The sequence below is a fragment of the Nannospalax galili genome, unplaced genomic scaffold (genome assembly GCF_000622305.1).
Source record: "Nannospalax galili isolate Female #2095 unplaced genomic scaffold, S.galili_v1.0 scaffold567, whole genome shotgun sequence".
In the NCBI taxonomy this organism is placed as follows: domain Eukaryota; kingdom Metazoa; phylum Chordata; class Mammalia; order Rodentia; family Spalacidae; genus Nannospalax; species Nannospalax galili.
In genome coordinates, this window is record NW_008357638.1 from 2535265 (window position 1) to 2551950 (window position 16686).

Here is a 16686-nt window from a genome sequence, read left to right on the forward strand (position 1 = left end):
TTCCTTTGAACATACTAAACAAGCTACATCCCAAGCCCCATTTTTCTTTTTATAGTAAAATATATTTTATAAAAAGTTGACAATTTTAATTTTTTTCCTCCCTATAGCCTCAGCTGGCCTGAAACTTGCTGTGTAAACAGGCTGGCCTCAGTCTCAGAGATCTGCCTGTCTCTGCCTCCCAAGTGCTGGGGTAAAAGGAAGGAGCTACCACCACACCTGATGCATTATTTGTTTTTGAGACAGTGTCTTACTCTGTAGCTCAGGCAACACTTAAACTTGTGATCCTCTTGCTTTAGCCTTCTGAATGCTGGGATTTTATAGGTATGCCACACCACATCTGATCATTTTTAGGAGTTTTAAAAAGTATAATTCAGTGGTGTTAAATATATTTACAATTTCCTAAGATGTCTTTGTCATCCCGAGCAGAAACTGTACCTTAATATTAAATTGTAACTCCCCATCCTTACTTCTCCAGAAGAGCAAACTCTGTACTCCTGAAATAGTGCTCCATTCCCTGAACATCCAGGGTAGTCTGGTAGCCTCCATTGCTACTTAACTGTCTCTGGGAATTGTAGTATGTGAGGGAAGTTGTAACAGTATGTCTTTTTTTCTTACTCATTTCACTTGGTGTATCTTCAAGGTTCATCTGTATTGTAGCATGTCTCAGAATCTCATTCCTTTTATACCTGCATACAATATTCCACTGCATGTATGTACCTCATTTCGTTCATCATCTGTTGAGTTGTGCTTGCTGTGGGCTGTTAATAATGAACACTTGGATTGTTTTGGGTATTTCCCCATAAATTTTAGAATATACATTTCTTAATTTCTTTAACCCCAATGACCAAATCAGGTAGAACTGACATCTTGCGACACTGACCTTTCCAGTTGATAAACATTGTATACACTTCTATTTATTTTTTTCTCCTTTGGTTTATCCATGAGAACAAAACTAGAAGATAATAGCATTAAGCCCAAGTCCTAATATAGTAGTCAGATAATAGGGAATTAATACACTATTATAAATAGCCCAGTTGAAAAGGCTAGAGTGTCTAAAGCCAGGAATATCACTTTGCCTTATTTTAGTTCAATTGACAAATGCTTTGATAGTGTAAATTAGTACAGTCTTTTATTTTACTAAGTCTTTTCTCTCTCTCACAGATGTGGACCCTGTTTGAGGATTGCCCCAGCATTCAGTTCTATGAGTAATAAGTATCCACAGGCAGTTTTCTTGGAAGTAGATGTACATCAGTGCCAGGTAAGTAAGGCAGGGTTTTTTTGTTTGTTTGTTTTTGTTTTGTTTTGTTTAATGAAGCAGTTTGAAATTCAGCATTAAAGTAATCTATTATCTCTATGTACATAGTACTTATTCCCTGGAAGGATTGTTATAAATGCTATTTTGATTACATTGGTTAAGAAAGTACATTATTATTTCAAGTTTGTTTAAATGTTTTTCTGATGTAAAATTAATGCCATATTGTTAAATAAGTCACCTGGCAGTTCTTTATTCTTTATCTTTTGCCAGTCTAGAATTCTTTTGCTGAGTTATTGATCATAAAATCATAGCAGAGAACTTTATATCATATTTGATTTGAATTGAGCAGTTTGTAATCTTATCTACAAAGCTGCATGCTAATCTCCGTCCCACAATACACGACAATTTTCTTTCGTTTCTTTTTGAGACAGGGTCCCTGACTGGCCTGGAACTCGCTATGTAAATCAGGCTGGTCTTGTGTTCACAGTTTGCCTGACTCTGACCCTGGCTGGAGTGCTTGGTTTAAAAGCATATGCCACCACTCTTGGCCTTCCCTTTACTTTTTTATTATGGGTGCCAGGAAATTTAAAATCACGTATGGCTATAGCTCATGTTTATGTCTTGCATCTTACCTCTTTTGGACAGCACTACCTTGATGGATCACATAAGGCTTAGAGAAGATATCCCTTGGTTACCTTTGCACTTTTTTTCTTTCTTTAAATGATAGAGCTGTACCTCTTCATGGCATTTAAGTATGTAATAGGACAGATTTGCTTTATTTGCTTCTAAATCCTTGTCATGAAAACATTAACAGTGGTACTCAGTGGTCATTAATTTCCGTTCACTATTTAAATTGTGGAGCTAGAGCGGTATTTTAAAAGATAGGTGATTTATTTTTATTATGACCCTCAGTCAGCTATATAAAAGTAGAAAATGGATGCGAGCAACCCTCATCCATGGCAAAAGATGGTGCCTGTTCTCTTTGTGGTTTTCTTGTGTGGAGTGGGGGTTAGGATTGACTGCTTGCTGTTTTTCAGGTGTATACTTTTTCAGTACCCTTCTTGGCTATTTCTTTTTGAAAAAAATACATAGCATGTAATTATGAGATAGCTGCCTGTCATAAAGCACAACTTTTAAAAGAATATCTTTTTATTTTATGTGTATGTATATTGCTTACATAAATGTAAGTGCACCCATGTCATGTGATATTTGCAGAGGCCAGAAGAGGGTGTCAGGTCCCCTGGAACTGGAGTTAAGACCCTTGTTAGCTGCCATGTGGGTACTAGGAATTTAACCTGGGTTCTCTGCAAGAGCAGCCAATGCTCTCAAACCACTGAATCACCTCTCTAGCCCCCCAGAAGCAGTTTTTAAAAATTTATTTGTGTGTGTGCACACTCAGGCCTTTGTGTGCTATAGTATACTTGTGGAGGTCAGAGGACAGATTGGGGGAGTCACTTGTTTCCTTCCATCAGGTGGGTCCCAGGGATTGAACCCAGATTGTCAGGCTTGTGGGCATGCACTTTATTGTCTGAGCCATCTGCTGGTTTATTATGCCCTGCATTTTTACATGGAGCCTGAGGATAGAACTCAGGTCCTTATACTCTTGAGGTAAGCACATTACCAACTGAGCCATCCTCCCAGCCCCATTTTTTTTTTTAGGATTTATTTTATGTGTATGAGTGTTTGCCTGCATATATATGTATGTGCATCACATCTCTGTGCCCATGGAGACTGGAAGGGGGCACCAGATCTCCTAGAACTGTAGTTACAGACAGTTCTGTGCTCCATGTGGTGTTCCTGGGAACTGACCCTGAGTCCTCTGCAATAGCTGTAAGTGCTCTTAACTGCTGAGCCATCTCTTCAGCTCCCCACAGTTTCTTTTATGGAGGCCTGTTGTTCTGTTGAGTGAAGTATATAAAAGTAAAAGTTGGTATTTATTTTTGAAAAAGCAGAGCTGTTCTCTTGTGGGTGTAAGGGCAATGTAGCTGTGTTCCCATGGGAACTCTGTTAGCAATAGGTCTCCCCTCTTAGACAGTAAGGAATACATTATTTTGTGTTTGTAGCTGATGCTTGTGATATATAACTTTCTTAAAGGTATAGAATGAATATTTGAAATGGTATAAGATTTGTTTTAACTTAGTAACACTGTTTAATTTGCCAATTCTAGGGAACAGCTGCCACCAACAACATATCAGCAACACCTACATTTTTGTTTTTTCGAAACAAAGTGAGAATTGATCAGTATCAAGGAGCAGATGCTGTGGGATTAGAAGAAAAAATCAAGCAGCACTTAGAAAATGACCCTGGAAGCAATGAGGACACAGACATTCCAAAAGGCTATGTATGTAGTCAGAAGAGTGGGAGGATAATAAATATATTTATGGTTACTTGCTTGAAATGAATTTTTTTTTTTTTTTTTTTTTTTTTTTTTTTTTGAGACCGGGTCACAGTGGGACAGTGGGAGAGTTAAGAGGAGGAACCTCATTTCTAGGGTGATGCTGGCTTCAGGGTGATGCTCTCTTTGTGTGCTTCATCTCCTTGTGGTTACCCCTGCCCTGGGGAGGTGGCAGCTTCCCTAACCAGAAAGCAGGCTGGGCAAAGGACCTGGCCACTCTGCCCTTAGAAACAGTCGCCCCCTCCTCGTGAAGGTACTGCATGCTCTGGTGTAGAAACATGAAATGGACGCTCTATTAAAATCAATAGTCTGTCACGGCTTGACCAGGCAGCTCCCGACACCGCGGTAGTCGGCAGTTGGTAGACATACGGCAGGGAGCTTGGCCACAGTGAGACAGCTGATGCAGCCACCGGTCTGCTTCCTTGCAACTATTTGTGGTTTGCTTTCTCTGTGTCTCTGTGACATTTCCAGAGAACACATCTTCCCACGAAGGTTAGACTTCCCTCGGTTATGACAGAGCACAGTCAGCCAAGATTCCATTTGTATCACTTCGCAGCTTGCTGTGGCCACATCCACCGGGTACCATAATCACCATGATTGTTTTGGCGATTGTATGAATGCAGATTGATTTTTTAAAAGTCCATAAGCATCTATGAAATATCAGTGCAAACTCAGAAAATGATAAGTAAGCTATTTCAAGCCATGAAAGAAAACGAATGCCCCCTTTTTAATTCTTTAGCGAGCCAAAAATAGTAAGTGCCTTAATATGGGAGCATTTTTATGCACTTTATTTTTCTTTGCAGTGCTGAGGCTTGAACCCAGGGTCTTGTGTGTGCTAGGCAAGCGTTCTACCACCGGGCCACACCTTCAGCTCATTACAGATATATTTCTTCCGTTTTTGTTTTTATTTTTATTTTTACTTCTTTTTATGAGACCTGGTCTCTCTCATACGCAACCCTGACTGACTTGGAACTCACTCTGTAGTATAGACAAGGTTCATATTCTTGATTCTTCAGCCTCAGCCTTAGCATGTTAGGATTTCAGGTATATGCCACCATGCCGGTTGCAGGGCTGCCCTTCAGAGATCCCCCTGCCTCTGCCTCCCGAGTGCTGGGATTAAAGGTGTGCACCACCACGCCCAGCTTGAAATGAAATTTTTATCTCTATAATTCAAAATACTTTCAAACTAGGGTGGACTATTGACTTTTCTTTATGTCTGTGTTATAACCTTAAGCCTGCCTCATAATCACTTCTCCCTAAATTTCTCTTGCTAAATTTCTTTGTCATTTGTCTTTTAATTTGTTTTCAGAACTGTTAAGTAGCCATGTGCTAATGCTTATTTTTTTCCCCAGTAAGTAGAAAACTGAGCATTGTAAAATCTGTATTTTTAACAGTTACAGAATGTTACTTAATTTCCTCTAGGGGTTTTTGCTGTTTTTGTTGGGGTTTTTTTGGGGGAGGGGAGAATCGTATGTAACTTAGTATTGAATATATTTTAAGTATTTTAAGAGTAAGCTACTTGGGCTGGAGAGATGGCTCAGCGGTTAAGAACACTGGTTGTTCTTGCAGAAGACCCAGGTTTAAATCCCAGCACCCACATGGCAGCTAACAACTGTCGGTAACTCCAGTCCCAGGGGATCTGATAGCCTCTTCTGACCTCTGCAGGCATTGCACTACATGGATGCACTTACCTACATGAAGGCCAAAGGCCAGTACTTGTGTACACATAATACTGGTGCACACCTTTAATCCCAGCACTTGGGAAGCAGAGGCAGGCAGATCTCTGTGAGTTCTAGGACAGCTGGGGCTATAGGGAGACCTTGTCTCAAAAAGACAAAAAATAAATAAAAATAACAAATAAAGCTGGGTGTGGTGGCGCACGCCTTTAATCCCAGCACTTGGGAGGCAAAGGCAGGTGAATCTCTGTGAGTTCAAGGCCAGCCTGGTCTACAGGGAGACCCTGTCTCAAAAACATCAAAAAAACCAAATAAATAGAATTTTAAAAATTTTTAAAAAAGAGTAAGCTACTATTTTCTTTAGTAACTTGAAGACTATAAAGAACTCACAGAATAATGTTTGGAAGCTATATAGTATGTATAATTTGTGAGTTATTCAGGAAGGAAATAAAATTCAGAAGTAGCACTTCATGGTACTAGATTTGTGTATGAACATTGGGATAGAATGCATACTAAAAATAATGTATTCCTTAATTTTCTGCTTATAACATTACTACTATATTGGCAGATCAAAGAATGGACTTTTAAAAAACCAAATGTTGCCCCAAGTTAAAATTAATATATTAAAGAATTTATATTAGGTATATTAAAACAGATCAGTCCCGTGGTCCTTTTTGTAATCCCTCTTAATTCAAGCTGAGAAACTATTCAAGTAAACACAGGAACTTGGTGGGGATTTGTCAATAAGTGTCTGTAACATGGTAATAGGAATGTTTTATGTTAGGGACATACAATAGTATTTATTTAAAGTCAAGCTGTAATTTGAATATTTAATACTCCATAAGAAAGTACATTTAAGTCAAGGTTCATAATTACTGACGGGCCGGTTTTGTTTGTCATAGTATGCTGATCACTACAGAATTTTTTACAAGAGGAGGAGTTTATTTACAGGGAGGCAAGCATGTGAACTGGAGAACAAGTTTGTATTCTGTGTCTCCAAGGGTAGAGTTTATGTATACTTGTGGGATAAAATTGGTCCAAGGAACGGGAAAAGGAAATTGGATTGTAGGGGAAGGTGAAGTAAGTGGTGGCTTCTGTGCATTTTGGTTAAACTATGACTCTTCATAGGTCACATGTTCAGAAAATGATGCAGTTAATAAGTTCCCAAACTCAATTGAACTTTCAGTAGATTCAGTTGGCTTGACCTAAAGAAAATCTACTCCAAGTTTCTAAAAAACTACTTAGTCAGTCATCACCATCCTGACCTGCGTGTGAGGAGTGTTATCTACAGCTGAGCTAGTGGAACTCTAATAAACATTTTATGACCAACTCTCCATACTTTTGATTTTAGTCTTTGTAGAGCCTGGTTCTTTATTGAGGTTGTATTTAAAGAATCTCACAAAAAGCCATATATTCTATAAAACATCTTAAACATAATTAAGAATGAAGAAAGTATAGGAAAATTCTCGGCTATAAAGCAAAAGAACTGAGTCTAATTCTTTTTTAAAATATTTTATGTGTAGGAGTGTATTGTCTGCATGTGTTTAAGTGTACCTGTATTGTGTGATATCTGGGGATGTTAGAAGAGGGCATCAGATCCCCTGGAACTGGAGTTACAGATGATTATTAGCCACCATGTGGGTGCTGGGAACCAAACCCAGGTCCTCTGGAAGAGCGTCCAGTGCTCTTAACCGATGAGCCATCTGCAGTCCAAACTGAGCCTAATTATGATTTGGATGTGATGAAAGGAGGAGGGCGTATGGGGGCTCAGAGTCATGAAGTAAAAAATACAAAGGATTGCGTAGTATAAATGAGACTAGACAGGCTATGCTTGTTGTTTTAGCCATTATCAGTTTGGATTCTGCCTTTGCACGAAGTCCCAGAGACACAGGTCTTATTCTTTTTTTAAAATATTTTATTTATTCTTATTTTATGTGTATGAGTGTATTGCCTTTGTGTGTGTAAGTGCACCCATGTTGTATAATGCCCATGGAGGTCAAAAGAAGGCGTCAGATCGCCTGGAACTGGAACTACAGATGGTTACCACCATGTGGGTGCTGGGAATCAAACCTAGGTCCTTTGCAAGAGCATCCAGTGCTCTTAACTGCTGAGCCATCTCTCCAGCCCCAGAGGTCTTATTCTTTTGAGGATTACATTTTTTGTTTGTTTATTGTTTTGCTTTGTTTTTGAGATCTCGATTGGCCTCAGACTAACATGTAGCTGAGATGGATCCTCAGATCCTGTGCCTCCTGCCTCTACCTTCCAAGGGCTAGGATTACAGGTATCCTGGCCTGATGATTACATTTTAGGAGTGTCTCTCACTCAGGTCTTTGAAAGGCTTCTGAGCTTCATGAAATCACATTCACAATCATAAGTTCTTTGTCTTGGAAGGTTAAGACCTGCAAGCTGGGGTTCAGTGACAGCTTTTGGAAATCTTTTGAAATCATCTAACTTATAAACTGATGTATTTGCATCTTCTCAGTTTTTGGGGTTTTTTGTTGTTGTTTCCCCCCCTTTATTGCTTAGGGAGTCTGCATGAAAAAAAATCTTACCAGCCAACAAACAAAACAGTATTGAGAATTAACTACAGGGGTACTTTTTTATACATCAGCTAAGTGTGCTGTTGGTGTTTTCACTGCAGGTAGGAAATAAACACAAATAAGTTTTAGAAACAAAAAGTTTTCATGCAAATATACAAAGCTTTAAAAAAAACATTGTGATTTATTTCATCAGGTGTTAATCAGGTAAAATTTTTAGTTACTTAGGTTTTTTTTTTTTTTTTTTTTTTAATGGGATCTCCCTGGCCTGGAGGCCTGTAATTTTCCTTGTAGACCAGGCTGGCCTCCATCTCACAGAGATCCACCTGCCTCTGCCTCTCCCTCCTGGGTACTGAATTACTTAAGTTTTAACAGAGTTACTAAATACAAGTAGTAATGTGATCCCAAGAATGTCGTCCTTTTTCTTAAAATACACGGAGTAATGGGAGGAGAAGCAGCCATTAGATGAAATCCTAGATCTTAAATCGAGATAAATATATGCATAACAAGAATGTATTGACAGTTTTTTTTAAAAATAAAATTGTGGGTTTCTTGGAATAAAAGTCTTCAGTCATAGTGTTTTAACTCAGAAATTATAGTTACTATTTTATATATCTTTTTATCTTAAAACTCTTACTTTGATAGGAACCAAAGTAAGAAGGTATGGAAATTTTTTAAAATTTTCCTAATACTGAGTCAGTCATGAGTGATAGAGGGGTTCATGGAGCCCAATCTCCTTCTGTTGAGTTGTTGACTAGTGATCAACTCTGGGAGGCGGGGAGCCATTGTCTTTACTTGTATACCCACTGGTGAGTTTGCCAGGCTCCGATGGGTAATTCTAAACCCATGGTCATATTGAAGACCCTTGCCAAACTCAGTGGGTCACAAACAAAACAAAATACACGAATGTGAGAGATTAGTGGAGGGAGTAGGTGGATAGGGGACAGCAGAGGGAGGATAGGGTGAGCCATGAGAGCAGTCAGAATGCATTATATATGTATGAAATTATCAAAGAACAAATTTAATTAATAAAATACTTCTAAGACTAAATAATTGCAACTTCTCTTTAAAAAGAGAAATACATGTCACCCTTTGGTGTCATTTAGGCATTGCAAAAAATAGAGGTTTGATATTTAAAGGTTAAGAATTATAATGGATTATTTATTTTTATGTATATGAGTATATTGTCTCCATGTATGTAAGTACACCATGTTGTGCAGTGTCCACGGAGGTCAGAAGATGGTGTCGTGTCCCCTGGAACAACATACAATTGTTTGCTGCCATGTGGGTGCTGGGAACCAAACCCAAGTCCTCTGTAAGAGTACCCAGTGCTCTTAATGGCTGAGCCATCTCTCTAGCCCTATGAATTCTTTTTTATTATTACATTTATTTATCTGTGTGTGTGTGTGTGTGTGTGTGTGTGTGTAAATATATGCATACAACAGTGTGTGTCTTCCACCATTGGGTCCCGAGGATTGAACTTAGGCCATCAGGTATGGCAGCCAGTGCCTTTGCCGAACTATATCTCTATTCTTGTAATAGAGTCTTAATCAAATATAGGAAATTATTTTATGAATATAAAGACTTTTTAACTTTTTAAAAGATCATTTTATGATACCAGGGATGAGCTGAAGGCCTTGTGCATGATAGGTAGTAATCTCCCACTGAACTATATCTCTAGCCCAGCATAATGGCTGTTTTTGAAATTTAGAGAAGCTTAAATCAGTTCTTTCCCACATTTGCTAACTATCAGACATTCTTGAATCCAGCTGGCGTTTGTATTAGTTTGTGTTCTGACTTCTTAGTGTGTGTCAGTATCGTGTGTGTGTGTGTGTGTGTGTGTGTGTGTGTGTGTGTGTGTGTGTTTATGTCAAAATCTCACTCTACAGCCCTAACTGGCCTGGGTTATTCTGGGTCTTCCTAACTATAGGGTTTTGTTCTAGTTTGTTTCTCCATTGCTATGACAAAACACTCTGACTAGTACCAACTTGGGGAGGAAGGGGTTTATTTGTCTTAACATCTCCCAGGTCACAGTTCATCAGAGAGCCTCAGGTCAGGGCAGGAACCTGGAGGCAGGAGCTGAAACACAGGCCATGGAGGAACACTGCTTACTGGCTTGTTCCCTTGACCCCTGCTTAGCCTGATTTCTTATGCAACAGGCCCACCTGCCCAGGGGTGGCACCACCCACAAGGGGCTGGGCACTCCCACATCACTCAATAATCAGAAGATGCCCCCACAGACTTGGCCATAGGCCAGTCCAATGGAGGAAATTCCCCAGTTGAAGCTCCTTAAACCCAGGTGTGTCAAGTTGACACTAAAGCTATCCAGCACAGTTTTGATGTATAAATTTATGAAAATGAAATCCAGTTTTTTGTTTGTATGTGGGTGTGTGATTTGAGACAATGTCATGTAACTCCAGTTGCCCTCATGCTTACTTGTAGCACCAAATGGCCTTAATCCTTATCCTTTGGCCTCTGTCTCCTGAATACTGTGATTATAAAGCATGTGCCACCTGTACAGTAAAATCTTTTTTGTATGGTCCTAATTTATATAGTAAGTAGACAAGCTTCCTGAACCAACAATGTAAAAAGATTTTTCCAACTTTCCTCCCCTCTCTACTGTAAAGGTGAAACATTTTAAGAGACTACGGAATACTAACCAAGTATACCTTTCACTGGTGGCTTATCTACCTCATTACCCGCTTTTAGTTTTTTGCAGAATCATTTTTATAAGTAAGTTAATAGATAACTTGATAATTCATCTCTAAACAGTTTCAACAAATAACTCATAAGAAAAAGACTATAAATAACCATGACACCATTATCATTCCTCTGCTGATATAGTATCTTCACATTTTTACATTGTCATTTCCTTAATTATCCTTAAACTGTTTTTTTCCAATCTAGAATCAAACATCATGAATTGTATTTGTCACTTCTCTGAGTCTTTAATATAGAATTATTTTCTTTATTTCATAACTGCATTTTTGGAGTTCTAAATCAGCATCAGTGTAGTATGGTAGACACTAGGTACATGTGTCTAGTGAATAGTGGCTATGCAGCTGAGGAAATAAATTTTTATATTTTTACTTATATAATTATTTTAATGACCACATACAGCTAATAATGGCTATCATATTAGAGGACTATCATACTAGACAGATCAAGAGTAGACTGCCTATCTAAAAGACTATCTCACAGTCTGAATTTGATTATTTTTTTATTCCTTCCTCATTGGGCACATTGACTATATAAGTAGTGATAGATTTATTTCTTATTTCTTGAGGTACTAAGGATTAAGCCTAGGTACTTGTACAAGCGGCGTAAGCGCTCTACCACTGATCTATATCCCTAGCTTTCACCTACCTTAGCTTCCCCCTCCTTTTGTTAAGTTTTCCAGAACTTAGAATTTTCCTGTCTCAGTGGCTGCAATTACAGGTCTGTGCCACTACTTTTTTCTTTCTTTTCTTTTTTTTTTTTTTTTGTTATTTTTTTTTTTTTTTATTTTTTTGATATTTTTGATATCTTTGATACAGGATCTTCCTGTAGCCTCAGCTGGCCCTGGAACTCACTATGTAGACCAGGGTAGCTTCAAACTCAACAGTGATCGCCTGCCTCTGCCTCCTGAGTGCTGGGATTAAAGACTGTGCCACCACTCCCAGCCTGATACTTTCTTAACCACATTTTCAAACTGTTAACTTGCAATTATTACAAATATGTAACTTGTCCTGGTGTTGCATAACAAAACACTTTAATACAATGGGTATTTTTTATGTGCTCCGCAATAAGTAAAAATAAAAGTCAAAAACCCATTCTTTGAGTTTAAATTTATCATTAAGGGATTGGAGGTATGACTGCAATGCTTTCCTTTGTCTGAAGTCTTAATCCTAAACATAGTATTGAATTGGCTTACAGCCATGAAGGAAACATTGAAAAGATTTTGCCAAACCTAGCCTTTCAGGACAAATGTGGGTGAAATTCATACTTCTACTATAGTAATAATTCTGCTATAAGTGGAACTTTGCTGGTAGCCTTCCCCCTTTTTCTTTTAGAATTGAGTATAACAGATAGTAAAACATTTAATAGAACAATGAAGAAATGATTGTGGCATTTCTCCTAGAGTCAGAAAGAAGGTAAGCATGATGACCATAGCTCCTTGGTGGTATGTTGGCAGCATGGAGCATTGGTCACACAACGTACAAGAGAAGGAATATGATGGCCGACACCACCGGAGGCAACTGGCAAAATCCAGAGTAGTGAGAAATCTAAAGGCTAATGAATGTAGATTAAGAGACATGTTAAATAAATACCATGTTTGCACTTTTTCTTTCTTTTTGAGAAATAGGGTTCCTCCGTAGCCCCAGCTGATCTGGAATTGCTGTATAGACCAGCTGGCCTCACATAGAAATCCGTCTTCCTCCTGAGTGCTGGGATTAAAGGCATATGCCACCATGCCCAGCTTTCTTTTGAAATTAATATTATGGCTCAGTATTTCAACCATGAAACATCGATGAGCTAGTTGAGGAAATTTGAATGTGGTATTTGATATTAAGGTATTGGTTTGCTTGTTGTAATGATGTTGAGTTGTGTATTTTATAGAAGAATACTTATTTCTTAGACATACACGTTTATAAATGAAATGCTAAAATGTCTTAAGATTGCACCAAAATAATTGGAACGGGCTGTTAAATGTCAGAGTGAGGTAGGAGTAAAACAAGAGTACTTGTATATATTTGAAACTACCATAATACAAAAATAAGCCCTTTAGAGTAGACATTTTCTTCAAACTAACCTAGTGTAGAGAGGATCACAGATTTAAATAATTAACACCTTTTATACCAAAGCTAATTGTTTCTCCTAAATTTATGGGTTTTTTTTTTTTTAACCCCCAGATGGACTTGATGCCTTTCATTAACAAAGCCGGTTGTGAATGTCTTAATGAAAGTGATGAACATGGCTTTGACAATTGTTTACGAAAAGACACGACCTTCTTGGAATCTGACTGTGATGAACAGGTAAGTCAGTGTTTAAGGCTGGTAGAGACTGTCACTTTTTATATTCCTCTTATTTCTTTGTAGTGTTCTCATCTCCTGACGTATGTGTCTCTGTTCCAAATGGTCATTTCAGTCTTTTCTTTAATAGCTTTCAGTTTCTTTGACTCCTGTCCTTTTATTGTCCAGATCGGCTTCTTCACTGTGTTCTCTGTGTGCCTTGTGTGCCAAAGAACATTGCAGAACTTGTGGATTAGTCCCACTACTGGTTGGGTCATCTTCAGTGTTTAGTCCTTTTATTCATCTTGATTTTTTTACCGAGGTGCTTTGTGTATGAGAAGTGGATTACTTAGATGAATACTCCCTTATAGGGCTAGCTTCCCACTCCCAGATAGCAACATGCTGTTTTGCTCTCTTTCTTCCATTGTCCTTGCCACAGAAGAAGGGTGTAACCACCTCAGTCAAGCCTCTTTATCTTCTGGGTGTTAGTTTTCTTAATTTACTTTCTGTTCCATTGTGAGGTTTGCCCCCACACCACTTCATCTCCTACATGATCAAAAGTTGTTATTTCTAACGTATAGATCTGCGTGTTGCTCTTGTTTTGTTGTTGTTTTTCAATTGTGTGTGTGTGTGTGTGTGTGTGTGTGTGTGTGTGTGAGTGTGTGAGTGTGTGTGAGTGTGTGTCTGTTTTTTTTTTTTTTCTCTTTTGTGTGTGTGTGTGTGTGTGTGTGTGTGTGTGTGTGTTTTAATGAGTTAAATAATGCTTCTTTGCTGGCTTTAAGATGTCTTGCTGACTTACCCATTTTTGGCTTTCTCCTCACCTGCTTTTCACCTACATATCAGTGCCTTTCACATACCGTGCTTACTATGTGTTGACACTATTAAGAGTCAAGTATAAAGAGTAAATGATGTAACCAAAGGAAATAGCCTAGATATTTTCTTAGACCACAATATGATTCTAAAATTATAAACCCTTTCTTCTAACTAGAGGTGCCTCATTACTGCTTTAATACTATCATTCACATTATATTTCTCTTGTATAGTGACCTAAAAAGAAGACAGTGTAGACAGCAGCACTGTCTGCACCTTTCCTGAAACCTGTCAAGGAATATTATTCTTCTAGGGTAGTGGCACAGCTACTAACAGGACACACACAGTTTGGGCTGAGAAGAAAAAGAAATGAACAACTTATCAGCTTCTGAACGAGTCACCCAGGCAGTGTTTTGTGTCTTAGTACCTTTGTGTGGCCTTCTACATTAAGTTAGTTAAATAAGAATAGTGTGGAATTTTTGGAGGCCCAGTAGAGCTATAAAAGTGCTTTGTTTTCCTCTCTTTCCTCCTTTCCTCCTACCTTTCCTTCCTCCCACTAAGTATTGAGCACACTGAACTATATTCCTGGCCCCAGGAGTTATTTTTTCTGAATTTTAGGTCATAATTCATTTCAGAGTTAGTCTTTCTGCATAACTTACAAACTGCCTCCCAGATATCTGGAAATATATCTGTGTATTATGCTGAAATTTAGGGCTTACATTGTATTTCATTTGGAGGTTTTGTTTGGTTTATTGGAATTCAGGTTACTTGACAGTTTGTAAGTTACAAGATCTTTGATTCTTATGCATAATTTCAGTAAAATTACTGCTTTAATTTTTCTGCCATTCTTTTACATAAATAATTGATGGTGGTATTTCTGAAATGTCAGTCTAATCAAGTTACTTTCAACTTACTGATATTGCACATAGAAATGGTTTTGTTAGATGAACTAGGTTTTCATTACCTCTGTTTATTTTAATTCTACTTAGACATTTTGTGTATTCAAGGTGTTGGAAACCTTTCATAATGCAACTGTTTTTCTTGCAGCTACTTATTACTGTGGCATTCAATCAGCCTGTTAAGCTTTATTCCATGAAGTTTCAAGGGCCAGATAATGGTGAGTAAAGGACAGCTTTTTGTTAAACTGAATTCCTACTTAGTTAAAACTGATAATCTACATTTACTTTTTTATTAAATAGAAGTAGGTATTCTGTGAGTTGTCCTACAAGATTATATAGGCATGGTGGTGCACACACTTAATCCCAGCACCCCGGAGGCAGAGGCAGATGCAGGCGGGGATCTCTGTGAGTTCAAGGCCAGTCTTGTCTCCATAGTGAGTTCGAGGTCAGCTGGGCTACAGGGGATTCTGCCTCAAAAAGACAAAAAAATACAAATAAATAAATAGATAAAAGATTATAAATGAATGGGCAACAAAAATTTATAAAGAACTGAAAGTAGAAATAATATAGTTATTAAGAACTGAAAGTAAGAATAGTTTGCTTCTCTTTAATTTGCAAACTACTGGATCCTTCCTCCAAAATCCAGATTTTTAGCAGTCTTTTTTTTTTTTTCAATCACTTAATAACCACATACTTAAGCATTTCATTAACATACATATTTCATTAACATTAGCATTGACAAATTCAATAACAATTTCCAGAGCTAAGATGCATCTCTTTCAAAATTGGCTGTAAGTTTTTAGGTTTGCAGTTGAATTATTACAGTTATACAATATTGTACTCAGTATAAACCTTATAAGACATAACATTAAGTGAGGTTTTAACCTTTAAGAAAGATCTCCATTTGATTATTAAAATACACCGTTTCATATAGAAAAATTCTTTTCTTTTGGTGTTTTTGAGACAGAGTCTCTTTGTAGTCCCAGCTGTTCTGGAACTCACTATGTAGACCAGGCTGGCCTTGAACTCACAAAGATTCGCCTGCCTCTGCCTCCCACGTGCTGGGATTAAAGGCATGCGCCACCACGCCTGGCTAGAAAAATTCATTTTTAATGCAATTAACACAAAGATGCTTGCACATGCATTTCTAATCTCTATATATCTGATTACTACTAGTCACAGTTGGTTACTTTCTGAGATCCTTGGCATCTGAGCATGGCTATAAAGTCATCAGGTACATTTCAGTGGTAATGTTTTTCACATCTACTAACTATTAAGGAGCAAGTTTTTATGCTTTGAAGAATTATTACTATTTTCTTTAATCATTTAAAAAAATTTTAATAACTACATGATCAGAAGAAGCATTTCACTGCAGCTTTAAACATATTCAGTAACACACTCCAGAGCAAGAGTACATCTCTTTCACAAGCGGGTGCAAGTTTCTAGGTTCACAGTTGAATTAATACAGTTATGCAATATTGAACTCAGTATGAGCCCTGTAAGACATAAAATTGAATGAGTTTTGACCTTTAAAAAAGATCTCCATTTCATTTTAGAATATATTGTTCCTTGCAGAAAGACTCATTGTTTTCGATTCTAAAACTAGATGTTGGCGCTTGCATCTCTAATCTGTATGTATCTGATTATTACTAGTAATAATCGGTTGCACTTGGATCCTTGGCGCCTGTGTATGTCTGTAAAGTCATAGGGTAGATTTCAGTGATAATGTTTATCACCTCTACTTAATTAACACGATGTAAATTTCCATGCTTCCTCCTCAAATATAATACATTTTTTAAATTTGTTGATTTTGTGTGTGTATATCACACACAACATCCCAAACCATCTTATTCAACTATACACCCACTTCCCAGATAGCACCCTCACATAGCCTCCCTCCCCCTACTAGAGCCCTTATACAGTACTTTCCCATAGCCTCCCTCTCCCCACAAGAGCCCTTATACTCTGATATCCCTGCTACTGTCTGCTGTGTTGGACTTAAGCCTAATGTCTGAGAAGTGTAATCCCTTAAGCTCTCAAAGAAATATACTGATCACTTTAATCTTTGGTTATACTTTCCTTTTGGGTATTTAAGACCATACAGTTGGCCCAAATAAACCAAT

The 16686-nt window shown here is 37.8% G+C and overlaps 1 protein-coding gene across 3 annotated transcripts in view; it reads left to right on the forward strand.

Annotated features, from left to right (window-relative positions):
- Txnl1 (thioredoxin like 1) overlaps positions 1 to 16686 on the forward strand; it is a 64437-nt gene that overhangs the window by 22101 nt on the left and 25650 nt on the right. For all 3 annotated transcript variants that reach the window (XM_029557317.1, XM_029557316.1, XM_008855379.2), the window contains 4 exons: positions 1162 to 1258; positions 3423 to 3596; positions 12756 to 12878; positions 14712 to 14781. In XM_029557317.1, coding sequence (XP_029413177.1) covers positions 1202 to 1258; positions 3423 to 3596; positions 12756 to 12878; positions 14712 to 14781 — 424 coding nt within the window. In that variant the 5' untranslated portion in view covers positions 1162 to 1201. The remainder of the gene's footprint in view (positions 1 to 1161; positions 1259 to 3422; positions 3597 to 12755; positions 12879 to 14711; positions 14782 to 16686) is intronic.